General features: G+C 41.1%; 1 protein-coding gene across 2 annotated transcripts in view; it reads left to right on the forward strand.

Moving 5' to 3' along the window:
• Positions 1-27,146, forward strand: part of SORCS1 (sortilin related VPS10 domain containing receptor 1) — a 262,935-nt gene that overhangs the window by 176,856 nt on the left and 58,933 nt on the right. For both annotated transcript variants that reach the window (XM_032116057.1, XM_032116058.1), the window contains exons 6-9: positions 9,658-9,722; positions 18,152-18,270; positions 20,484-20,573; positions 25,698-25,877. In XM_032116057.1, coding sequence (XP_031971948.1) covers positions 9,658-9,722; positions 18,152-18,270; positions 20,484-20,573; positions 25,698-25,877 — 454 coding nt within the window. The remainder of the gene's footprint in view (positions 1-9,657; positions 9,723-18,151; positions 18,271-20,483; positions 20,574-25,697; positions 25,878-27,146) is intronic.

Below are 27,146 nucleotides of genomic sequence, written 5' to 3' on the forward strand. Positions count from 1 at the left end.
TCTGGAGAAGAGAAGGCTCTGGGGAGACCTTAGAGCACCTTCCACTGCCTAAAAAGTACTACAAGAGAGCTGGAGACCGTCTTTTGTCAAGGGCATGGAGCGATAAGGGGTAATGGCTTTAAGCTGAAAAAGAGCAGGTCTAGATCAGATATTGGGAGGAAATTCTTCACTTTTGGGGTGGTGGGGCACTGGCATGGGTTGCCCAGAGAAGCTGTGGATGCCCCATCTCTGGAAGTGTTCAAGGCCAAGTTGGATGGGGCTTGAGCAATCTGATTTGTGGAAGGTTTCCCTGCCCATGGCAGGAGAACTGGAACTAGATGCGCTTTAGGATCCTCTCCAACCCACACCATTTATGATTTCCGGTAGGGTCATGTGTCCATGATGTTAATGATTCCCTGAAGAAATTAAAGGAGATATGTCAGTTTGGTAAGAGATGTTGCTAGGTCTTCACTCAGTCTTGTGTTTTTCTGAGAATGAGAAAAAAATGGAGAATAGGAGAAGAAAATGGAGGCAACCATTGTGAAAGAAGCAGCCAACCAACCTCTCCCATCAATTAATTTAAAAATATGCACACACACTGAAAGGGAGAAAAACCTATAAGCAGCTGGGAGGACAGATGAGTAGATAGGGCTATATTTGTGTTTCTTTTATGCGTAGTGGCAAAGAAAGTTAATCTTCAGAGCATAATTATAGAGTATATATATTTCCTTTTCCAGAGGAGGCTGGTAACTGTATTTTAAAAGCTCTGACTGTGTTCACTGGAGCAGCTGAAAGAGCTGAAAATCAAGGGGATGAGGTGTCAAAGCCCTGTTAAAAACTTCATTATATTCAAGCACTTGTAGCAAGCTGAGTGAACTGTCCCAGTGTTCCTGTCAGTTCTTGGCTTGGTAATATTTGCACGCCCACCCAGGTGGGCTGAGGCAATTTAAATGCCTCAGTCTCTGGGCTGTTTACAAATGATGCTGTGTATAGCTGAACAAGACCTTTTAATCACTGCAGGGCAACTGCTGGAGGCTGATGGGAAAGATGCCAATCAAAGTGCATTGTGATAGCCTGTCCAGAAAATCATCCACTTGACTTGACACACAAGCCTTATTCAGTGAGTTGAAGGGAAGAAATTAAATTTAAAATCTATGTATTTCATAGCTTAAATATGGTGGTTACGGGTACATGCCAGAGAAATCCACAACAGTTTTCAGGATATCTAAATGAAGCAAATACTCATTTGAATAAGCCTTTTGGGACCGAGAAGCCTCAGTCTGATTGATGCATAGGTTGGTGTGTTTTAGTTTTCCCAATTTAGCAGATATTTCTTAAAAAATCATGCAGAGATACTTTATAAATGAGTACAGACTTCCATGAGCTTCAGCTTTTCTACATCATCCACTTTCCCTCGTTAAAGTTCTGCAGAAGTAGGCAGGCATCTTTTGGGGTCTCTCCCACCTGCCATGTGGTCCTGGGAGAGGGGCCCTGGGGGGAGACATGGGGTTTCCCTGGCCCTTGTCAGCCTCGTTCTCCATTGGTTGTTTTGTGTTCCCCTGTGAGGGCAAGGACCCTCGGGTCCCGTGATTGCAGCAGTTCCTCAGCAGAGCCCCGGCCATGCAGCTGGAGAAATAAACATCTCTGAAACATCTACCAAGAATCGGTCCATATATATTTCTTTTCCATGGGCCTTGTTGTCTGATATATGTGTTGCAGTTTCCCCACTGTAACAGGCATCCATCCACCATGTTCAGAGTCTTGATTTGAGGGTTAATCAGCAGCAGGAGCCTGCAGTGCTGTGCAGCACCCTGGGACGTGTGAGTCTCCAGCAGGCATTGGACTAAGCAGCTGATTTCTCTGTATGCACCTGTAAAGGACAGACCTTGAGAAGGTGAAGCAGTGCACAGTTAAGTCACCTGTGGATTTGTCTGGATCTGTGTCAGGAAGGTTGCACTGCTGTGTTCTCTTGTATGTTTAATGAGCAGCACACTGTGTTACCAGAGTTGACTTTTCGCTCCTGCTCTAAATGACCTGCTGGCCTCCTCCAGAGCTGCCTGACTGGGCCACAGCACTACAAGATGCAAGAGACATGGTCTTAACACAGTAGGAAATTGTGATCCTATTAGACTGTATCAGCAGAGAAGCTGTGAATCAGGTAGGTTTGGTCCATGACATCAAGGAGGGGAGCTCAGAGACTGTAACTAGAGGGTACTTTCCTCCTCCTTTCTCTTCAAGCCAGCTTGAAGTCTTGTTTCCTGCAATAGATGAAAAAAAGATACAAGACTGAAGGGCTATCTTAAAATCAGGATCTAGTCCTGATAACTGAATTTTATCCACTTAGTTTAGATCCTCATTTCAAGACATTCCTCCCACCCTGTGTTACCAGCAATAGACAGCTACTTCCTGGGAATTTGCATCCATCTATTTCAGAGTTTTAGCCAAGTTTCCTCTCTGGAGCTTCCCACGGAGAGCAGTGGTGTTACAGCAGCAGGGGAGAAGGCTTTCTTTGCTAATGCCCTCAAAGCTGTGGCAGAGTGTGGAAGGGTGTGGGTCATTATGCACTAGGGCTCTAAAACTAGCCCTAAAACTAGGTGGTGAGATGGTGAGAGTAAAAGTGACTCCTCATGGCCTGAAAGTCACACCACTACCCCCGTTTACTTACTGTTGTTGGCAGCAATAGCCACCTGCTTTTCTGGGTCAGTGCTGTGGGGTGGCACAGTTGGGAGAAATTGGGCTTTGCTCACTGCACTGCTGTTTTCTATCCCTTCTAAAGAAAGTGTGACAAAGTAAAGCAAACCGTAGAATGGATCTGGCCTGGTGGCTGCCAGCTGAATTGCACCAAATTGTATGATTTCATGGGATTGGACTATGTGGGAAAGAATAGTGCAGAGATGTAACAGGGAGAAACTAATTAAATTATGGTCAGGGGAGATTTATTTGCCAGATATATAGAAATGAAGTGCTGATTTATACCTATCTGGAATCTGTCCCTGTGTTTCTAAAACATGTCAGGAGGATGTGGTTAAGAGATATTAAAGCTAGAAAGCAGTCTTTAAAGTATATTCCAGGAATAGTAAAACCTGTGAAATTTCACATAATAGGGACTGAACTAAAGAAACCACAAGAATTGCCTCCCACACTAAGCTCCCTGGTGCAGATTCACTGACTTCTGCAAGCAAAAAAAGGAACAGAGAGTATCTGCAAAGTCCTCATGGAGTCAATATAGCAGTAAAAGAAAAAGGAGCCTGGAGTACTCTCAGGCGCTATTTTTGTCTCTGCCACATAGCAACTGTGTGATCTTGGTCAAATCAATGAGGCCCCTGTGCTCTTGACTAATCAGTGAAGTTTATCTATAAAGCTGAGAACAAAAATTTTCCTCAGCCCCTATTTCTAACTTGGTCTGCTTGTCTTGTACTTTTCCATAGGTCTTGAACAAATCAGTACCATGCAGGGAAGGTTACTTAAAGGTTGATTGTCAAGTACTTTTGTATCTTTGGACAAAAAGCTCCCTGTTCAGTGCTACATGTTACTATTTTTATGAAAGGCAATTAGGATTTAGTGTTACAGAAGCATCAGTGGGACCAAAAAAATGCTACTGAGGACAACACGAGTGTCATCCACTGTTGTTGTTTTCATTCTGTTCTTTAAAACAAAACCAAAAACCTGCCATTCACTAAGTTGGAGGAAGGTGTCAATTTTTTAACATGAAGTGACAGGATATGTCCACAGGCAGTGGAGGAGCTGGTTTTGCATTGGCAAGATTTACGATAAGGGATCTGCATGAATGCTGAGGCTAAAGGAAGATAAATCCCCAAAGGCAAATTCTACCAATAATTGAATTACAAAGCCATGATCATGTGCTGAACAAAGCAACTTTATAGCTTTATTGTGACAGGATAAAGCTTGTTAGAATATTTATGCACATAGGGTAACTTTGGCATGAGGATCTCTAGGAGTACATTCCCTCTTCCATGTGATTGTTGCAGCTAGTTAGTCTTTCTGTGTAATGCAGTGTATGTGGAGATGGGGATTTGCTCAAATTGGGACTAGGAAGAAGGAATGCTGAGGGTCAGGAGACAAATATATTGCTTGTTAAGAACAAAGTCATCTGCAGAATGCAGAGGAGGGCACATGAGCATTTTTCATGCAAAGTAGTCAAACTGGATTTTCCAAGCCATGTGTCAGTTTTCTGTTTGACATTGCACTGCAGCCACATCTGAGCTACTCCCACTCAGCATTGATAAGCTCAAAATGGCCAGAACTGTGTGAATCTCCTTCCATCTACCTTCATAGAGATGCTGTTATGTCATTTGTCTGCCAGCCTTTGCTGCATGAACAAATCATACCTGTTTACCTCTGAAGAAGGTGAGCTACGGTCACAGGAGTCCTAATTCTGCACTTGGTCACTTCCTCTCAGACATGGGAAAGCTGCATAAGGCCTCTGTGTCCATATAAAGAATGAGGGACATCCACATTGGTTCTGTCGATAGAAAGGACATGGTAGCATTTGGCATTCTGGGCCATTTGCATTGAAGATTCTGTAAATAACAGTGTCTTTTACTGGTTGTCTTAAAAGATGCTTGAGCTTGGCTGCTGTGAGCATGTATGATACAAGAAATACATATGAAAAGATTGCCATCAAGTTTCTTGTGCATACAGTCCCAAGTACAGTGTGTCTGTGTCTGAAGTCAAGCATCCAAAAGCAAAGGCACCCAAAGCTACTTTCCAGAATGCACAAATCCTTGAGATGCAGCCCTTATTGTCTGGTGTTTCGAGTTCATTGTTTATGAAAAAATAGTAGTTTGAAATTAGGTGCAGCAAGTAGAAGCTTTTGCTTTCTTCACAATGATGCCTTTTTGCAGTTCTGAGTGGTCTGACTGCCTTGCAAGCCTCATCAGTTCCCAGCATCCATAAACAATTGCTTTTGTCCCTGGAAGTGAAAAAAGATAGAAGAGGTGGAAACCCCAGGATAACAGGGTCTCTATTGAATTTTCTTGGCTCAGAGGAGCTGACAGGCCAAGGAAGCCAAGGTTTTAGAAATGTTTCAGACAGAGAAGATGGCAAGGGGTTGGTCACTACAGAAATATGCCAACTAGCATTTACTGTGCAATGGGCAGTGCCAGGCTGCTTTTGTTTAGTTCAGCCTAGTTCTAAACCAGGGGATGATTTGGGGTCTTTTCCCTGTGCTGCTTCTCATGGTGGATGTAGAATCTGCATTCAGAGCAATTACTGTGCTGCAGCCAGTGGTATCGATTTGTGAGGCTCTCAAGTGCAGATAACTACTTAGCAGGCTTGATAGTGATTAAAATTTTAGGAAGCAACTTTTTAATAGGACTGTGGGGGTCCTAAATTTTTCAAAATGTAAGCATCTTCAGTGTAAAGGCAGCGGGGTCACTGCCTTGCCCTCCCTTTGGCTTTTCTAAATCCTCCTTTTCCCAAAAGATTTTTTTTCTTTTTCTTTTCCTTTTTCTTTTTTCAAAACATCCAGACAATTATACCAACAAAACACTAAAAGTTAATCACAAAAATACAATAGGCACCATTCAACAGAAAGAATTGCAGGGATATCCCTGGTGTCCTGAAGTTTCTGGGAGTATTACAGAAAGCCGAAGATTAAAGGGACAGACAAAGGACATGCTGGCATTTTACCACAAAGTGAAAACATAGACTGAGGCAAGAAGAAAAGTTTGTGCATATATGAGTGTTTGGTCTTTGAGAACAGATGCTGAAAGGGAAGAATGGATTTGAGAAATACGAGAAGAAAGCACTGCCAGCATAGCGAACAGAAGTTGCTCAGAATAGGGAATGGCAAATTTTGGACTGTTTATTTTTAGAGAAATTTCTAAGACAAATCAGTAGCTGAGTGGGCCCCAGAATGGTGTTCATCTGTAGCCCTGCTCTTTGTAGGTTGCTTGGTTTATTAGCTGTTGAACACACAGCACTTTTCCTTGTCTAGCTTGTGAAGCATTGCATTGACCACATGCACATAATAAGTATATGTGTAGTAAGAAATAAGATAATGAAGTACAGTGGAGTGAAGTACTTGTATCAAGTTAGAAACACTGTGTTGGAGGCTTTGGTGCTGTCTTGGGCCAATCCAGCATGTAGTTTCCTTCTTCCCCATGTGAAGATTGTTATTTTTTGATCATTCTGTCTTTAGTTTAAGAACCTTCCAGTCTGGTCAGGAATACAATTTCTTTGTAATCAGTTATTAATTCTTTTTCATACTGATGCCATGGGTTTAAACTACTTAATAATATCCAGGCTTGTAGAGGTACGTTGACCTTCTCAGCTTCTAAGGATGATGCTTTTTTTTCCCCAGCCAGATGAAAAAGACAAGAAAACCTGCTAACAGTATAGCTGCATGCTTGGTAGTGTTGTGATGGATTTGGTTGACATACTAAAAATTCAAGATTTCTTATATATATTCTACAGTTCCTAACACCTTTTTTCCAGTAGATGCTTTAGGAACAGATTGTCCTATGCATGTAGAAGGATATGTCTATCTTCCTACGGAGAGCGTGTTCTCAGGGGCAGTGCAACCAAAAGCACAGTATTTCTCTCCTGTATATGCTCACTGTGGTCAATATTGCATTTCTGACTGTCTCCTAGGCTTTTATATGTCCTAGAGTAAATAGTAAGGCTGATGTAAGCTGTATAAAACATTTCTCAGAAAGGGGACTGCTCAGGACATTCAATTACCCCTTTAATTGCAATCCATAGCTCATCTGTAATTTGTGTTTTTAAAATTAGGTAATAAACATATTTCAGGTTGTTTTGTTTCCTGCTTTGGGACCTTTATGTGATCACATGTGGGTGTCTCTAGTGTAGTGTCCAGACATCTTAAATTCGATGGAGAGGAACAGGCCTTTCTAGGATAAATTCTTCTCATAAAGTCCTATCTAACACTGTTCAGCTGATCCACAGTGCAAATGCCTGTTTCACCTCTCTGCCTGCAAAGAGAGTTGAGTGAGATTAGTTCAGAGTTAAATATCTGTAATGTATAACTGGGTGAGAATGGTATTAATTTATGTGGCTTTTCAGGTGGTATGGAGGGATGTATAGAGCAATATCCCAGGTCTACCATGGAACAAGACAGCATCATCCAAAAAAAAAAAGTGACATTACAAAAATCCCGGTCAGTAAGCATTCTCAGCAGAATCCAGATGGAAGTGATAGGTTTCTGGCTGTCAGCTCTGTACAGTTAATATTGATTTGAGCAGATGTGTATTTGTATTTTGCCTGTTCTTTACAGCTGATTGTTCATGTTGTCACTTAATATTATGGGCCTGACTATGTCATTTAATATTATGACTGACCTTGTGCTGTCACACATAAATTAAGCCTATTATATATCAAAGCAATGAAATGTGTATTTTCTAAGGTAGGGAGAAAGATCTGGCAGATAGGAAGACATGGATATGGCTCTTGACTATACCTCAGATGTCCTATTTGACTTCAGGAATTTCCTCCTCTGGACCTTAGTTTTCAACTTTGTCATCACATTTCTAAATCGCAGGAGTTAGCAGATATCAAAAGAAAGGAAGTCCTGGAGGTTTATCACCAGTCCTGTGTCAGCCATCCTTGTTCTGTACCCCCTTGGGACAATTGATGGCTTAATTCTGCCTTGAGTTGAAGCTTCTACAGCACCAATACTGGCTGTTGTAGTGTGAGACTAAGCCATATGCAGGTGACTACTTTCAGGGCTTCAGGGGTCCAGATCTTTATATGCTGCTCTTAAGACACCTAAGAGTTTGATGTAAATTATGGCTCATAAAATTGGCTGTCTTTGCCTGAGAAGATGCAAAAGAGGTTTTTCTTGGGGTCAGAATAGCTCTGTGAGGAGGAAACTGAGTGTACACTCACATGCTTTAACTAGGGCAGCAGGTTCTTTGCTGGATGAACACCATTGTTGTGCTCTGAAATGACAAAATGTTCAAATTTGTGGAATATATTCCTTGTTTCTTTGGAGAGTTCACATCCCCACGGAGGTGTGTGAGGTCAGGAGGAGGAATGAACTGACAAAGCTGTGCTGTGTCCTCTGCAATAGCTCAGTTCCAAGTGGGCTATTCCAGTGTTCCAGTTCTAGTATTTAAAGCCCACTTAAATAAACAAGAATAGAGAGGAGATATGCCATAATGCAAACTTTGTCCTTCTGCAGTTTTTTTAGAGCTGTTTGTCACTGGCATCTGTCTATCTTGAACTGAATTGTAGCGAGCAGGCCCAGCATGGTGGTGCTAAGTCTGCTGATCATGGCAGACATAATAAAAATCCCCCAGGAAAATGCTTCCTTCCCCCCTCACTTGGTGTCAGTTACCAGGAAGCAGAGATTTTAAGTGGAAGTCGAATGTTTAGGGGAATAACACCTTGCCATAAACTGATTAAAAATGGCTCTCCATTTATTAAAAATGAAGAAGAGGTAAAAGCAGTGCTGGCTCAGACTGTTTTCTGAAACTTCAGTCCCTGACAAAGGAGAACAAAACCTTTCCTAGTGAATTGCTACATGTTTTGTCAAGCAAAGGTAAGGATTAATCAGGACACAGTCTTGTTATTGTTAACATTTTTATAATAGTTATTAGTTAATGCACATGATGATTAAGCACTGGAGGTTCCTCTGATTGCAGTCAGTGGGAACTGAATTAAGGTCTAAATCACTGTTTGAATCTCTCTTCTGATTTCCTGAAAAATAATGGGGCTTTGAAGAGAACATCTAATTTGCTTATCACTGGAAATGAATGTGTGTCTTCCCTCATGCCTCTATTAACTAGGAGGTCAGGCAGCTAAAAAGAAACTGGTTGTTTAACCCTTAGCTTTAATCCGGGATTATGACTTGGATGATAGGATCAGGACCAGAAACAAGGCTGATTGTCAGAGATGCTGCTGAGGCTTCTGTACAGTGGGATTGGCACATGCTGCAGTCAGTACTCCATAATTCAGGCTGCCCATCAAACCACTGGCCATTTGGACTCTTCCAGGGAATTGATGAGGCCAACACTGCCAGTCCAGGGGAACCTCAACAATGGAAGCAAAACTTAATTCCACAAACTCCTTACTCCTCAATGTCTTTGTTACTTGTTAATTCAGAGGGAACAAACAGTCATTTTCAATGTGATGTTTCTTTTATTAATGGAACACTGTTTTTATTAGATCAGAAGTGATAAAATGTCTCAGGATGAAATGAGTTTTTAAAACTTCTTAATTAATGAGGGAACATTGATCATTAAGCGTGTCAATAAAGCAAATGTGCATAAAATGTCCAATATAAGGGAACAGCTATAATTAGTATGCTGGCAAATACTATTATCTCTTCAGTTAAAGTCTTCTGTATCCCACCCTGAACTGAAATGCATCTTTCTGACCAAACCAGGAGAAACACCAAAATTTCAGGTGCCAACAAGAACAGGAACAAGTCTCCAGGTGGAAAGAAGTGAGGTAAAGGGGTGATAAATAAAGAAGTCATACGTACAATGACATTGATTAGATAAAATGGTAGAATTTCTTCAAAGTATTCAAGTTCATGTTAGGGAAAACTCCAAAATTCTTTCAAAATTTTCAGTTCTTATTTGTGAGTATGAGTTTCTGTCCGGCTAAACAGGATCTCCTTGGAAAGTAATATCTCAGCCATTCATGGTATATGTTGTTTTTAATGCCCTTGTCTCAATCTGTCTTTTACAGGTCTATGATGGGGAATGGAAGAGAGCCTGACTTTGTGCACCTGGAGGCAAGGACAGTGGATGGTCGTAAGTACATCACCTTCCAGATACTGTGGTATACTGGGCTCTCCTCTTATTGCTGTAACCATGCAACATGATGATAGAAATCTCACTTCCTTTTAGTGATTCACTCATTTAGTATGAGTTTGGCTGCTGCAAGTTAGGTCTGTCAGAAGAGAAGCCTTTCCAGCAAGGCAAAAAGTTGGGTTTATCAGGCTGTGAAAGCAGCTGAGGGCATGGTAAGGAAGAATAGGTGATAAGCAGTAACTGGAGTTACTACACACAACACTTTTATTTTTTCTTATGATTTTTGTTGATGGGAACATGACATTGAAGTTCCTGGGTCACAAAGTCTAGCTGCTGTTTGTTCACACAGTAAATAAAATCACCTTGTTCATGGCTTTATAGCTTTAGCAGACCAGGGATACTCTGCCTTAGGTACTACCTTTGAAAATACCTAATTTCTCTCACATTAGAAACCTTTTAATGACCAGTGTAAGTGCATTCTTCACTGTTACTGAATGTCCTGTCGTTGTCCTTCACTTTCATCAGCTTCTTTCCCTCCCTGCTTTGCCTCTTGAGGTGTTTGATTTTTTGTTTGTTTAGTTTGGTTTTGGGTTGTTTTTTTTTCTGTATTCCAGGAGCCTCCTATACCTGCAACTCCAAAATATTCTCCTAACTGGCTGTAAATTCTCTCAGGCACCCTCAGCCACCTGCTGGCCTTTTCTCCTCCCATCCAGGCTTTCTCAAGGTTTATCTTTGAGCTCCACTGCCTTTGCAGATCTTTCTCCATGGATTTCTTTTCCATAACACTGGATTGCCTCAGGCAGGCATCACACTAGAAGCCCAGCTGCCAGAGATCCAGTCATTTTAATTCCATATTGTTTCCTCAGTAAATAGCAGTTTTCCTGCAACATAACAAGAAGGTTTTTACCATTTGCAATACATAAGTATTAATGATGCCTTCAATTAATTATTTTTTAAATGGATGAAGTTCTCCCTTGAATTGTACCCTCAAATACACTGGTGTTACTTAAAATGTGCATTTTGTCATTGGAAACTTAAAGAATACCTGAAGAGTTAATTGTAAGGCAATCTGGTTTTTAACTTATGGAAATTTAGCTTGAAAGAGAATTTTTTGGAAGATGAATTTTGAAAAGAAACAGTTGCGATAGAAACCATAAAGTTTTAAAGGTCTTTTCATTTCAAGATATGCAGGATTAGTGACACTGAAAGAACATATGATCTCTATTTCTTATAATTTGTGATCTATGATTATTATTTCTCCTTCAATTTCACTTACCTGATGTGGCAGCAAGGCTAGGAACGTGAGGCTTTTTATTTCTTGTGATGTGCTAAATAAGAAGGAAATAATTCTAACAGGACAATGCCTATTTCAGCACAAAATACTGCTGTTAGAAGTCATTAAAATTTGAGGTCATTGAGATGAAGCACTACAAGTGATGTTTAAGGAGCTGTATTCTGGTGATGCATTTGAGGGATATTCAGCTCACAGTGGGCAGAGAAAGTGCCATGCTCCAAATGCCTTGAACAGTCTTGTTTGTGTTCCTAGGCTGAAATAAGAGCATTTTGCACAGCTGTAGCACGTTTCTGCAGAACACTTCTTGAGCTCCTGACAAATTAATAGTCTTCATTTTAGCTCTCTAAGTGGAAACCAAGAAACAGGTAGATGAAATTGGCTTCACTGAGGAGTCAGGCATATTAGTAAAAAGAATATATCGGGGAATAACAAATTTCATCAACTCAACACCACTAACAGATTCTGCAACTTACATTGGCTGAGTTGTGAGGGAGTACAACTGAAGTTTTTCAGTTTATTCAGTGTCAGGACTACAAATACAAATATATCAGTGGTGTCAAACCTTCAGCCAGTGGTGACCCTTCTTGCAAATCAGTCATTTGGATGAAATTTCTCGTAATGAATCAGGAGGTCCCCAGCTCATCTCATTGGTGATATAAGGTGTTGGATTTTCTGTAAGTGTGTGCTCTGTTTTGCCCCTTGTTCCAAGGAGTGCTGGTCTCTACCTACAGGACTGTGGTGGGTAGCTGGAAGCAGTAACCTTGGAACATCTCACAGCATTTTTTTGCCAGGTATTTGGAAGCACTGCAGATCACAGGATTTTAAGGCCAAGACAGAGTGTGCACATGGTCCATTACTGTAGTTACCATGAGCAACTTGGTATGTACAGGTCTCTTGTCTATTAGACCTTTCTTCAAGAATTTAATCAGTCTCCTTTTCCTGCACGAAGTAATCATCACCCTCCAAAGGATGAACAAACCTCTGGAATGGAGCAGGTGTTTTTCTACCAGTGGGATAATGTAGTGAAGTGTGCTGAAGTAAGAAAGATACCTTTATTCCAGACTGAGGGTAATCTGCAAATAATTTTTCTTGAGTTTTTATGGTTTTGGTTTTTTTTCAATGTTCTTGCTTTTGCTTACTTTTACTTTAGTTGGAACATCTCTTTTGAGAGTTAACCAAGTGTAAAATTTCAATAAAGGAATTAAATTTGAAAAGGTAGATTTGCAAAAACAAGACAGAGAGAAAAAAAAGCAAAGAAAGGGGAGTAGTGTGTAAACAACCACACAATCTGTACAATAAAATAAAAGATCCTAAAGTGGACATAAAAGGGATAAGCAAAAACCTGCTGAACTAAATACAGATAAGAAAAAACCCCTCAGTTCTGTGCTGGTATCTTTTCCAGCAGAAGCTGAATAGTAGAACTGTGACTTTAGGTGAGAAGAAGCAGAAATGTCAGCAAGGTACAGGGTCTCCCTGACAGAATTGTCTGAGAATATCTGTGAGCAACAACCTGAGCATTGGGCTCTCCTTGCTAGAACACCAGTAACTCTCTCTGCTCCCTGATTGTGGTCTGTCTGTGTACTGAATTTATTGTGCTTATGTACATCATGTAAAAGGTTTGCAAGGCCAAAACAAGAGTCTCTTAGCAGGCATAAATCAGTATAACTTCAGTGGTGTGTTGATTTACACCTGCTGAGGATCTGGATAGCAATGTTGTTCCTTATTGCATGTTCTCCCTATCTCTTTTTTTCCCCTTGGGATCCAGAAAAAAGATGGACTCCTGAACACACTGTATCTCATCAAACTAGGGTGCAGGTAGTGATGAACAAACTGAGTACAGCCTGCTCAATTTAGTTCTATTGGTGGAGACAGATTTGCTGGGCTAATCTTTGCCATTTATGTTTTTCATCCTGTTGTGTAAGTTTTGGAAAGCACCACGCAAATTTTCATCTCGTGGAATGTGATGCTTTTGTTTATTTTTAAAGGCTTCAGGCCCAATCCATATCACTCCAGGGCTGAGAGCATAGTGGTAAAACTGATTTTTCTGGTTGGAAGAAGTTCATATGAATGTTATCTCACATTTCCATTTATATGCTTGGGTGTCCCTGGTGTTTTGCTTTGATTTTGGAACAGGATCAAAGGCAAACCAGCAAAGCCAGCAGGAATTGTGATTTTTTTTTTTGTCTGGCTTCAGGTCAACGCCCTACTGTTTTTAATTGCACAATAAGCTTCTCTTTCTTACAGGCAGGGTGATGGTGGAAGTTAAATCTAGGTTTTCTCAAATGCAACTTGAAGTGCTTTCAGAAGGTATAAACTTAATGACATGTGGGGTTCAGGTTTGTAAAGAATACTCAAGATCCTAAAATTAACAGGCTTATCTGATTTGAGCTTGGTAGGGTTATCCCAGTAAGGCCTGATTCAAGCTAATTATATGGGAGGTAGTTTTTATTCAGGTGGTGCCTACTGAGGAATCCAGACTGTTGGTGCAAATTAGAAAGACGGATTCCTACAAGGCATTTGGAAACTAACTGGGTACCTGCTGGCCCTGCAGAGAATGGCAAAACTGACTCAGAGGATGTCTAAATGACAGTTTCCATAGACAGGAAAACAGTAAAACAACTGTTGCATTTATGAGACATGCATTTGCTTTTGTAGATAAGACATTAATTTATTTATAGCTTTTTTTTTTAAGTGTGGATGAAAGAAGCTAAGGGGTTTTCTAATGTGCTGGCAAAAATTTAGAGAGCTCCTGATATTTCAAAAGTAGTTTTGCATCCTTTGCCTTTCTTCTGCTGTCCTGATTTACACAGCAACTTTTCTTACTGAAAGGTAATTTAGGTGCTTCTGTGATGCAGGTAAGACCAAAGTCTCACCTGGGGCCAGCAGACATGTTCTGCTTGCTGATCCACAAGGGCTGAGCATCTGGCCAATAGTGTCTGAATCACAAAGTTGCACTAGCACTTTAATTTCTGTTTTTTCACAGAAAATTGCTGGGAAGAATAAAATAATCACTGTTGTGGAAAAAATGAGTAGGCAACCTAGCCTGGCAATCTTTTTCTAACATAGCTACAGTGATGAATTAATTCCTGTAGTGCCCTAAACCCATGCAGTGATTTTTTTTTTCCTGATTGTGATTAGTGTTTTTTCCTGATCATGATTAGTATTTGTCCTGGAGAATGACATCTGTTAGTTTCTCTAATTACATCTTTATGCCAGAAATGGCAGAGGATATACTTCCCTATGTAAAGAAAGATTTCTGATGCTGACATGCAATGAAGAAAGAGTAGCAGCAGGATAAAACCATATTTGTGAGTAGTTAGTAAATGGGATGGTTTCGTTTCACTGATCTTCATTACTGGTTAATTGCTTTGCAGTTGCTGAGTCCTGGAGAGTCATGAGCATATTCCCATACCATGAATGTTTCACAAGTCAACATTCAGACCAGATGGAAATGGATAAAGAACAGTCATTTTGTGGGTTTCTCAAAAAAAAAAAGATTACAGTATGGGAGAAAATTTTAATTAAACTGTGGAATTTATTGCCGTGGGAGGTTCTGAATGCTGAAGGTGTCCCTGGACTGCTGAGGCAACTTAGATTTCTATTATCAGTCACTGGGGAAGAGGGGTTACAGGCCTGCATCTTTCAGTGACGTGTTACTACCATGTTCTTGTGGTTCATTAGTTACAGGATGCCAGTCAGCCTTTCAAAGCAGAAACTACCCCTTAATATCTAAGTTGCTCAGTACTGAACTGCGATACTCCACAGAAAATCTGTGAGAGAAACACATCATCGATTGCGTTGTATAAAACTCCTGATTTGTCCTCAGTGGGTTTATTGATAGAGGGAAAAACCCATTCCTCAATGAACTGAAGACAAGAAAAATATAAATCATACATTTGCAGAGTACAGTGACCATTTTTGCTGACTCTCCCTATGATTAAATAAGGTTTTCAGAAGATATACATGCAAGCTTACACTAGGAAGCAATGGATATTAGGGTTTGATATTTAATCCAAAAAAAAAAAAAAAGCAGTTGTCAACAAAATATCCTGAAAAAAGTCCCACTGCTTTAGGAAGGGATCTAAACCTCTCCCTTTTCCAGAGGCTCACCAGCCTCCAGTAACCACCAATAATCTTCCATCTCCACCAGCTGAGCCAAGAAATGTCTCTGGGACAGGCTGGATCCATTTCCGTTGAGAACATACGAGCATGCAGCATGGAAAAGACTAAAATATTTCATGGCACAGGGTCCCCCTGCCTCTTAACTTGTTTTATGTGTTAGCATTTGCAATTCTTTTTCACCACTAAAACAGATTAATTTTTTCAGAGGTTTCCCGTACAAGATGTCTCCTCCGTTCTTGTGTTCTGTGACTTCTCTTGCTTCCTCTTTAGAAAAAGCTGTCATTCCCTGAGAAGATTCCTACTCTGGGTATCTAAACCTGTCAAAATCAAAGTGTCTGGGGGTGTAAGAGCTGGAAGTTGCTATGTTCTCCTCTCCAGACACAGTGTGACTTTGTTGTTGTATATTAAAAACAGCAGCTCTTGTTGGAGGTGAGGGTTCTGGAAATGAAAAGCATGATGTCCTAATTACCTATGGCAGGGAAAACATCTGTGCAGGAAAACTAATGAAATTAATTCCAGAGCTTAGCAACTGAATACATTAATTGACATTAATTAATGCTAAATTACAAACCTCTGCCAATGGAGTCACATAAAATGTCCACGAGAATGAAAAGGAAAAAATCCTTGAGTTAATGTGAACACAGAAAATCTTCCCCTGGGAAAAAAAAAAGTGAGAACCAGGCACTGCAAGAATCCTGCTTTTCCTTCTTCCTGTCTCCTGTAGCAAGAAGAGCTTTTCTTGTTGTGCACATCTCGGTGTTGGCTGTTTGGGAGATTAGCTTAAGCAATTTCAGTGCTCTGCCCTTTAGTAGTTATTACTGGCATTTTAGAATTGAAGCCATGGAGAATTGCACTGTAAAAGTTCACAAGAATTGCCTTAGTAAATCTTCATCAATGGTACAATCACTGCTGCCCAGACTCCTGCAATCCAGCAGAAATAGGGATAGTCCCCATTCCTCCATTAAAGCAGGATTGAAAGAACCTCAGTCTTCTCTAATGGATGTCAACCTGGCCTGCTCTTCAAAATCTCTTGTGGAGGAGATTCCTTAATCTTCTTTGCTGGCTGGTCCCAAAAGCAAACACTTCCTGTGCTCTCAGCTTAGATAACCCCTCTGCATGGGAAGTAGGATGGCAGTGGAGTCTCTCCTCTTAGTGTGTCCCAGACAGCTGGTGTGCCAGTGGAAGTAAAAGAAAACAATGGGGAGGGGAAAGGAAATAATGTAGAAAACAGAAGTCTGATCCTGTGTTATCTCCATGCTTGGTGGTTCAATTCCATCTATGAAAAGCCACCCAGTCTTTGCAGCAGCTCAGGTGGCAGTAGGACCATTTCAACTGAGGCTGCTTTGCTGAAGCTCAGGATTGGCACGAACTTGACTCAGGAACCTTGTTGTGACAGTGAGAGACCCCACCTGGAGTTCTGTGTCCAGCTCTGGAGCCCTCAGCACAGGAAAGCTGTGGACCTGTTGGAGCAAGTCCAGAGGAGGCCACAAAGATCATCACAGGGCTGAAACACCTCTCCCTGTGAAGGCTGACATAGCTGGGGTTGCTCAGCCTGGGGAAGAAGGCTCCGAGGAGACCTTATTGTGACCTTTCAGTACTCTGTCTTAGGACAAGGAGGGGACATGCTGCACAACACAGCACTGCTGGGTGGCAGGAGAGGCTGCGGCCCCCCTGTCCCCCTCCTTCCTAGATGCAGAGGGACAGAGGGAACTTTCCTGAGCTCACTGGAATGAGCAGGCTGGGAATTACGTCGTTCCCTGCCCTCTCGTGGCTAATGTGGAAAAAATCATGTCCCTCTGAAGGGAAATGCATTTCGATCATGCTGCCCAGGCTGTATTCATTAATGTTTTGCAGTGAGCTGCGAAAGCATAAAATGTTATAAACGGCAGTGACTAATAATACTTAGCACTTTATATATTCCAAGAACTCTGCACATGCTGGAGAAAAATCATCCCTCATCAAACTTCCTTGAAGGTTCGTTACCCTGCATGTCTGTTTCAAGCAGAAGTCAACAGCCCTTAGAAGCAAGGAAAGAAATGTCAAATGATAGTTTTAATTAAAACCAAGATTAAATACGAGATTGTAAAGTTCCAGCCATTTCTATTTCAGTGTAAAATGCTATTTCTCTGATCTGAAGGTGGCAATTATATCAAACAAGGGGCTGTGTCTCTCCAAGGAAAATGATTAGAAGTACTTCCAACATTAAATGCAATGTAGTGTTTCTATCACGTAAGTACTAATGTTAAAAAGCCAAAATTGTTCCTCGTGTGGATGAGGTTTGTCATAAAACAAAGTACAAATTCTTAATGAATCTGAAAGAGTGCAACCAGAGTACTGAGAATCTGGTTCTGTATTCTAGGATAAATTGCACCCATGAAGAAATTCAAATTGTTTTTCTTCAGGTGCCAGATTATGAGATGAGCACCTTGCAGTACTTCAGAATAGGAGGTGAGGACATCCCACATAGTGACAGTGGATGAGATGGCTTGCATGGCTGCAAGGTGGATGGCTGCATTTAGGCCATTTAATTTGCAGCTGCTAAGGCCTCTAGTTACAAGAGAATGTGGAATGATTGCCCAGGTCTGCCAGGGTGCATCAACCTGCACTGTCAGTGGAGAAGTAGGTAAAACCCCTGAATAGGAGTTGGTCTGAGGTACTTTCCAAGCTGATATGAATTACTCTACAGAGTGTAAGTGCTATAGGAAATACAAAATACATCGTAGAAGGCTTTCCCTTGGTAAAAATGTATAGCTCTGATGTCTGATCTAGGGCAGAATGAAAGAAATGATGGGAGGCTGAGGCAGGTAAAGAATTTAAAGGGAGAAAATAATCAAGAGTGGATTTACGAAGGATGTAAGGGAAAGAAGGGTTGTGTGGTGTTGAATGGTTGGTGTCAATTCACTTCACATGAATCTGGGAAGCAAAAGTGCTGCCTCAGCAAACAGTTTTATGACAGTAGGAAGAATCTGCGCTCAGGATCTCAAGTGTATTGTTTTTGTTCTTTTCCTTTCAGACGCCCAGTACATCACCTGCAAGATGCAGAACTGCAGTGAAGCCACTCGCAGCAAACCCTTTCCAGGCTACATTGACCATAACTCCCTGATCGTCCAGGGTGATTATGTCTTTGTTCAGGTGCAGAACACCTTCTTCTCTTATTTATTCTATTACTTCATATTATATTATTCTATATTCTATTATTTTCTCTCGTGTTCCTTTGCATGTGTGTGCATATGTGTTTGTTTGCAACTACTCTACAACACTGGATCCATAAAGGCATGGAATGGATTGTGGCAGTTTGTTACAATGCTAGCTGTGTTCCTTTAAGCTCTAGTATCTTGTCGCTGTAGGGCCATAGAGTTCCTGCCTGGAGTATGTACTGCGTGTGCTGGAGTGCTCTGTGCCACTCCCTGCAATCTCATCAGCACTCTGGAATTACTGCTTTAACCCCCCAGCTGGAAGTGTCACTCATCTGCTATTACAACGGAGTAGACCAAAGCTTTTTGTAGAGTATGAGAGGGAAATACAAAAGAAGGGAGGGAGTCAGGGAAAGCACCAAAGGAGTAATCAGGCTGTATTGTTATGCCTCAGTTGTGATTACAGTGAAAAGGCAGAAGATGGGATGTACTCAGGCAAGCTGTGTTCCAGGTGAGAGCTGGTGAATAGATTTGAACCACTGTGGGTTTCATTAGGCTGCTGCCAGTGTCCATTTAATGTCAGCTGAAGAGGAAAAAAATAACAACATAATTGTAGGGAACGTGGAGGTGAACTGGAGATCATTAGCACTAAACTGGTCTTCCAGACAGTTTATATTTTAGCATGCTTGTGAGTGGAGGGAAGAGGGAGGATTGAGATTTTACATTGGGTTAGTTGATTGCTAATTTGCTTCAGTTAATGAACTCAGTCGTAAACACCAGTCTAAATAATCCACAAATAAATCTGGGACATACGCTCCGGAACAGTTTCTGTGCCTAATGTGTCTGGGCAAAAAGGAAATGTTTATATGGCAGGGAAAACAGGGGCGTGCGTCACTGTTTAGCCATGCTCTCTCATTCCAGGATGACTGTGTTGGTGGCTCGAGTGACACAGGAGCTGGAGTATTTCTCTTCAGCCATCCTGGCTGACTCTGGACCTGGTGTTATCCCTTCTGTTCTTCAAAGGAGGAATAACCCTATGCCAGGCTGTGTTTACTTGGAAGAATAGATGAGCACCCTCCCTCTAGCCTTCCCTTCCTTCCTTGATCTCCATCTGGCTTTTCTGCAACTAAGCCATTTGGAAGGAATTAGTAGGCTCAAAAGCACTAGGGTAAAGGAATGGGAGTTTATTTTCCTACTAAACTTGTTTTGTTTACAAACTCACGCTCTCCCATTAAAAATATTTCTGGCCTTTCTTCCTTAACTTTTGCCCACTTCCCTTAAAAAAAAAGCTGAAGAGCTTTAGAATGAGAAATAGTGCTTCTTTTACTTAATCTGGTATGAACCAGATGTATCTGTGTATCTTGCATTTTAAACTACTGCCGTGCCTTTTAAAACACTTAGTCTTGATAAGCTCAGGTATCAAGCAATTAAAGCAAAGTTCTGCATGGAGAATCCCCTGGAATATTTTTTCTTCAGTATCTTTCATCCAAGATTTCAAAGTACTTTACAAATATTGATTATACTTCAGCAGTACTGGAAGCCAGAGAAAATGGAGAGCTTTTTTCTTTCTTTTTCCCTCCTTTAATAGGTGGTAGAAAATGATACCTCACATTGCTCTAACCCAGCATTTTCAAGGTCTGCCATCAGTATTTATGCACTTAAATATATGGTCAGATTCACAAAAATGCCAATTCAACCAAGTTTCTCTTGCCCTCCATACCTGTGAATATTTAGCTGATCTCGTAGCAGATACCTGTGATGGCTCGTCCAGGGCCACGCAGGAACCAAAGCTGGAAGCAGCAATAGAAGTCAAGCCTCATGTCTGCCAATCTGCTGATCTAACCAACAGCCTGCAGGGCAGCTCTGCAGATAGCAAAGAACAGAGAATTTTCTGGTAAGGCACAGGAGAGCTGTGGTATCAGCAGGTGACATAATGGCCCAGTTGAAGTCAAGACTTCACTTTTCACAAGTTTCTACGTGAGATTCTAGCCTTTGTCTCTCTTTGGTGAGAATGGGATTCCTCTTGTTTTCTTTTTCAGCTGCTGCCAGTTGGATCAAAATTTATTCCTCAGCTGTAACAGCACTGCAGTTTCAAGCCATTGCCACCACACTGTGGTATTTCTCTTGACAGCTTTTGTCTGATATTCTTTCCGATAATAAAAAAAAAATATTAAGAAAAACCTGATGGTAACTTTCCTGCTTTTCTCGTAGTTGACATCAGGAGGAAGACCACATTATTACGTTTCTTATAGGAGGAGTCCATTTGCACAGATGAAGCTGCCAAAGTACTCCTTGCCCAAGGTAGGTGTTGCTGTTGCTAGAATGTCCATATGAACCTATAGATATTTTGATTGCACAGATCACAGCACAAGGAACTGCAAGATGACATGCACTGTGTGAAAACAGCATTCTTCTTTAACAGAACATTTGCAAGCAAGAAAGGACTAAAACCAAAAGTCAGCACTTTGGCTAGTCAAGGACATGAGCATGAAATGTACACAGATACCACAGCCCACGTCAATTACCATTTCTTTATGGTTAGTTAATTAAGTTTTGGAGGGGATTCTCTCTCTATTTTTTTTTCTTTTGTATTAAAATTCCCCTCTCACTATCTTGTATAGGTTGCTTTTTTGTGCTTTGCCTCATTAGTAGATTTTAATGGGAACCAAGCAGAAAGATGTCTTTGTGCCTACTCTGTATCTGGCCTAATTAACAATGGTGAATTAGCATTGTAGCTTGAAAGGATATTTCTGCCTTCTGAAGCTGAATTTTTTGAAAGAGCTATATAAAATGTTAGCTCCATTTTGAAGAAACCACCAATTTGCAGCTGAGGTCCTAATGGGTTCTTAACAATTACAGAGGACTTTTTTTTTTGCCTTTTCGTTCTTGATATAGTCTGTCTTAAATGAGATTTAAGCTGAAAGGTAGCAAATTATCTTATGGATTCTATATGAGGTCTAACATCAGAAGACAAATGTATTCCCAGAAACTAAGCAGGGATTGTCAGAAGGGAAAAAATGAAAGTGCAAGGTCAGCCGATTCCTAGAAGTTGAAGGTGCGCCAGATTTTGTAGGTGGAAATGTCCAAAGGGATAACTCAGCTGCTTTCACAACTGGCTATCTTTGATTCCTCAGCCCAACAGACCTGTTTATAGTGGATTGACTGGGTGACCTTCATATAAACAGACTGCAGTTGAAACCCCGCCCTTGGGTGCGTCACCTTCTCTACTCTGCTGTTGAAGCCTTTGCTCCTGTTCACAGCACCTGGAGACCCAGCTTGCAGGACATTGAGGACCATACCAGAAGCCATGAGACCTTAGCTCTGCCACAGGAGACCTGTGGTCTGCCTCAAAATTTTCAGTCGCATTTGAAGATAAGATTGCTCAGCCCAAGCAAGAGAAATCACTTTGTAAATTCAGATCAGATTTAAACAGGTGTTATTTGAAGGAGCCCTTAGCAACGGACTTGCATTTCAGAATGGTTATTGTAAAAGCCAAATAAAAATTTTAATTCACAGCCAGTTCAGACCATCTGCAGAGACACTGTTTGCTTTAAACTTGTTTCCTTTAGCCCACACTTATTTTTTTGTCCACCTTCCCAAAGAAATCACTGGAGAGCCAGGGAAAATGAGCTAGAATTAAATTACAACGTGTTCCAGAGAACAGGAATTGGAGCAATCTATTCATGTTATTTGACCCAAAGAAAGATGCTTTGTCACAATCTCGGAATATCTTCAAAGACTGAAGAGCTACATTTGGCTTGGAAGGAGCTACAGTGGAACTGTGGCTGTCTAGGAGGCTGCTATCAAAGCAAGATAGTCACTTTTATGAAAAATGCAGAGAGAGTTATATTATTCAAGGAATTGGAACATACAGCTTCTTTTATGCCCAGATTCTTTTATCTCCTTCAGCTAAGAAAGAGGGGCCAAATATGGTGAACAGTACTAAGTGACTTCTGGAACTGAGGATGGAAATACCAAGCTTTTTGTCTCTGTGTGTCACTCTTCCTGAACTGGAGGCGTGTGATGGCAGGCAGCTTTGGCAGGTGATGCTGTTGCTCAGGCAGGATGGCCTACAGCAAATCAAGCTAAAATATTATTCTTGTTGACATTAACAGCCTTATAGATACTTTGATTAAAAGCCTAAATAAGCTTGAAACTCTGTTCCATTCAAGCAGATGCCTGCATATGCGCATACAGGTTGTGTTAACCCTGTAAATAGTCTTTACTGAGACCTGTTAGTTGTTGCAGTGACGTTGATCTGTGGGTTGATGCTGCCTGTTCCGTACCACAGCACCACAATGTGGGCTCTATCACACACTGTAGTGTCACTCATGATAATCACGCAGGGTGCATTTACTCCAGTTTAGATGAGTGCTCTGGGCAGACATTTGAGAATACTGAAGCAAGTCAAGCAATTTTTCTTCTGAAAAGACCTGTCTTAACTGGTGTTGAGTTGAATAGTGATGGGATGGGTGCATGTGGTACTTCTGTTTTAAATTCATCACCTTATTTCAACCTCAGGGTGTACATCCTGATGGAATAAGCAATAACAAAAATAAATAAATAAATAAATAAAATGCAGACCTTAAGAGCTGACAGCCCCAGTAATTTCACAGAAGTCAGAGGCAAGAGCCAGCATCTTCACAGACATTTCACAGAATATTCTGAGTTGGAAGGGACCCACAAGGATCATCAAGTTCAACTCTTAAGTGAATGGCCCGTATGGGCATTGATCCCACAACCTTGTTGTTATTAGCACCGTGCTCTGACCTACTGAGCTGGCAGAATAAAACTGGCATTACACATCCCTACTATTTAACTTGCCAGGAAAAAAGTTCCCTGACAAAATACAAAAAGGGCAATTGTTTAGTAGTTCAGAAAGCCTTGGCTTTTAGTCATTTGACTAGACACCTGATCAAACCCATGTACAGCATCATGTTACTGTTGTCTTTGGAAAGGCAAAAGGACAGATAGTAGAACTGCATATTAATGTACTTCCAGTATGTTCTGGAACAGAGAGAAAAAAGCTCAGGCTCTCAGTAGAGATAGAGTAGACAGATGCAAGGGGAGCCCCTGAAGTTGATGATGACTGTTTGAGAAAAGTGCCTCGCTTCACATTCCTGTCCTCTTCCATCTCTGTAAGGAGCTTGTGCCATATCAAGGTGAAGGCTGTCTATGATACACTGATTGATTTTAATTTTCCCAATGTGGAAATGAAGAATTTCCTGATGCTGGTCCAAGACCTGTTTGATGCCCATATACTAATTCTTTTCTATCAAAGCTTTGCATCGTTGCCGCATTGGTTGGACAAGGCCATATTAACAGGAAAAGTTAATTTATCCCCAAAGACACACAGTTGGAATGCTATCTTATTTGACTTTCTGCATTACATCTATTATGCCAATTCAATCTCAATCTCTGCTTCCCTAGGCTTAAATTTGTTTAAATTTAAATTCCAGCCTTACTGGAATCTTCTTTAGACTTCCATCTTACAGCATGCTCTGATCAAATGTAGGAAGCATCTAGTAAATAAATTAACCTGTTTGCTTCTTCAGCATTTGTGATTTCTCTGGTGTTGATCAAAGTATCTTTTTACCCCTCTCCCCCAGTTTTTACAAAACTATTGAATGAAATGGTAAGATAATGAAAAAGTACATTCACCAGACAAAACAAGTTTTACTTATAATTTCTGTCTGTGTTTAAATGGAGAGGCCTGCCCATGCGTGCACATATGCAGAAATTAACACTTGAGGTTAGAGCTGTGCTAGCCAATGTTGCCTGAAGCAGACTGGGAACGCCTGCTGATGTAGATCTACCAGCAGATTGAACCAGGGTGACAGTCTGAAATACAGAGCCACAGACAAACAGCTGTGGCTGTAACTCCTACTGGCACAGCTGGAGCTGAGAGAGGATGTCTGTTCACAGCCAAAATTAGTAGAAGTCAGTGGGACTTATATTACCTTTCCTATTGCCTTGGGAATTAAGCCAATCTGTTCCTTCACAAAACGAGCCCATCTTCTGGGATACGATTTTCTTCAGTGCAGGGAAGCAAGTAAATCAAGTGCATATTCATCCACTCTGTATTCAGATCTGGATCTGGATGAACAAGCAACTGTTCTGAATCTTAACTCCATGGTGAATCCACTTTCAAATTTATAGATCAAATTTCTTCATTATATTATTTTTTGTTTTTACATTACAATGCTTCATCTGGAAGTATTAATCCTCCCTAAAAAGCCACCAGACAGTGAATTTTTGAAGACTATTATTAGCAGAAGGGAGAAGTAGCATCAGCTTCCAAAGAGTATATTTTCTGATAAAGTTCCCAGTTTTGCATATAGAAGGCCTGGCTGAGATTCATGGAAGCAGAATAACTTTGGGATATATGCCCAAAACAGACCGAACAGCTGAGTCTTCTGGGAATCACCTGGTGCTAAGAAATCTTAATTTCTTTTCCTACCTCCACAGATTTTTATGGCACCAAAGAACTCAGGGTGCTTGTGCTGGGCAGATAGAACCTGGGAATTTCATTATAACAATCTCTCTCTTGGTGGCTTTTTCCATTGTAATAGAAAATAAAATAAAATGGGCCATAATTTCTCCAGGCATTCAAAGATGGGATCAGGTTTAATAGTTCCTGTTTTTTCTTTACTTATGCAATATTTTCATTGTTTCCTGCCTGCTGTAACACACAGAACAAACAGAGTAAAACAAAACCTCACTCATAGTGCTAGTGATCTAACTACATTTCTGTTCTTTATATCTAGTGAGGATTAGGGTTGTTTTTCTGTTTTATTTCTTGGGGTGTGCTGTTTTGTACAATGGTCCAGGGCCTTGGCTCCAGCCCACATTTTCATTAGAAACAGTAGATAACAGCAGATGTTCCCTCATTAGATCCTACTTGTGCCAGATCCTGAGCATATTTGGCTTCTGAATGCTGGGCAAGATGCAGATGTTTCAGATGATCTTTTTTTTTTTAAACTCCTACATTTTTGATATCTGTGATTGCACAGTCATGAGTGGAAATACTCGGGTGCCAAAAGGAAAAAAAAAACCCAACAAATAAACAACCCTCCCTATTCCCCAGACAAAGTGTTCATTAAAATGAAGGTGTTGGTAAGGGGAGTGAAAGTGCTGCTGTATAATTCTGTAGTGCCAATATAAATGTTCAATTAGTACCTCATCAGTTAATTACTGCTTTGCAAATTGGCAGAAGAGAGATGGTGTAAAATATTCCTGGATGGAATTACCTGCTTACAGTGGCTGTAGACAATACAACAGTACAATGCAGCAGTATTGTCTACTTAGTTCCCGATTAAACTCCAGCCTAAATATATCCCTTGCTCCTCCCCAATTACTTTGGTGCCCTTGGAAATGGCAGCACAGAGCTCCCTCTAGTAACCTGCCTCTCTTTTCTTTCCCCAGGACATGCATGTTATCAGCACAGATGAGAATCAGGTGTTTGCAGCTGTACAAGAGTGGAACCAGAACGACACATACAATCTGTACATCTCTGACACCCGAGGGGTCTACTTCACCCTGGCCTTGGAAAATGTCAAGAGTAGTCAAGGGCTGGAGGGGAATGTGATGATTGACCTCTATGAGGTATGTCATAACTCCAGACATCCCATTGCTATCTCAGGAGCTCACATGATGCCCAGTACCATTTCCTCCTTGCACATCAGTCTCATAATATGGATGTGAATAGAAAAGCCAACAAACGACTAAACGCGGTGTTTTACCCTCCCTAGCTTCACTGCTGTATTCACCAGTAGGTTCTCATATGAGCTCATGGCTCTCTGATGCATAGGAAAAAGTTGTGGAATAGTTCATTCAGTTGCTAAGAAGAACTCTGTCTCTCAGCCAAAATCCTGCTGGGACCCATATTGGCTCTATGGCTCTGAAAGCTCCAAAGAGTCATAATAGTATCATTCTCTGATTGTTGCATTTCTGGCAGTCTAATCTCTTTTCTTAGAAGTTAAGGAGAGACTGCAATCTTCAGCTGTCCTTGTCACCTTTCTCAGCTTAGACTATTCTGGGAACTTAGGTGTTTATATATATGTTCTCTTGGGCTGTCCCATGAGCATGGAAACTCCTACCTCGTTTTGATGCTCTCTTTACCCCTGAGCCTTTTTCTGAACAAGTGTTTTCTGCTTAAGCTCACCTGCAAAAAGGACAATTTGCGTTGTCTTTTATGACACCTCATCCCTAGACGAGGACTTTTCATGTGCCCTTGTACATCTCTTGCTCTGCTGCCTATCTTCCCCCTGGAGACAGCACTCAGCTGAGGAGAAACTCAGTCCTCAGCTGCAGTTCTGAGGGTCAGGTTCTGTTTTCAGGTCTCCCCCACGGTATTTTCTGACCATTTAGAATAAAGGTCATGAAGGAGATCTGAGTACCTTTGAAGATGAAGATGCTTCCTGTATTTCCCCATCACTGTCTCAATATTAGCTCTGCTCTCTAGTTTTCCTTCAGCTGTCCTCTACTTGGAAACCACCTTGTCCAGAGAGCCCGAGTTATACATCAGCACAGATGGACTGGAGGAGGATGGGCACTGCCATTTCAGTCATTTGGACATCTTTTACCATTAATCTCTCTGCAGTGCTGGCAGCCCATGGAAAAACTGTTGCCTCTTATTACTGTCAGCTGGGGAAGCAGCTTTACTGCATTATGTAAAGGTGTCCTACATCCCAGGGGGTAAAGAAAATCTTTTGTTTTGTTTTATTCAGCTGACACCCCACAGCAACCTGGATTGAAATTGATGGAATCAGACTTACAATGTCATATCTGCTGATTATCTAGACTGGAGGAATATTGGCTGACATGGAACCTGGCACAAACCTTCCTTTCAGTTTGATGTTCTTGCTAGAAGGG

Source organism: Corvus moneduloides, chromosome 8 (assembly GCF_009650955.1).
Source record: "Corvus moneduloides isolate bCorMon1 chromosome 8, bCorMon1.pri, whole genome shotgun sequence".
Lineage (NCBI taxonomy): Eukaryota > Metazoa > Chordata > Aves > Passeriformes > Corvidae > Corvus > Corvus moneduloides.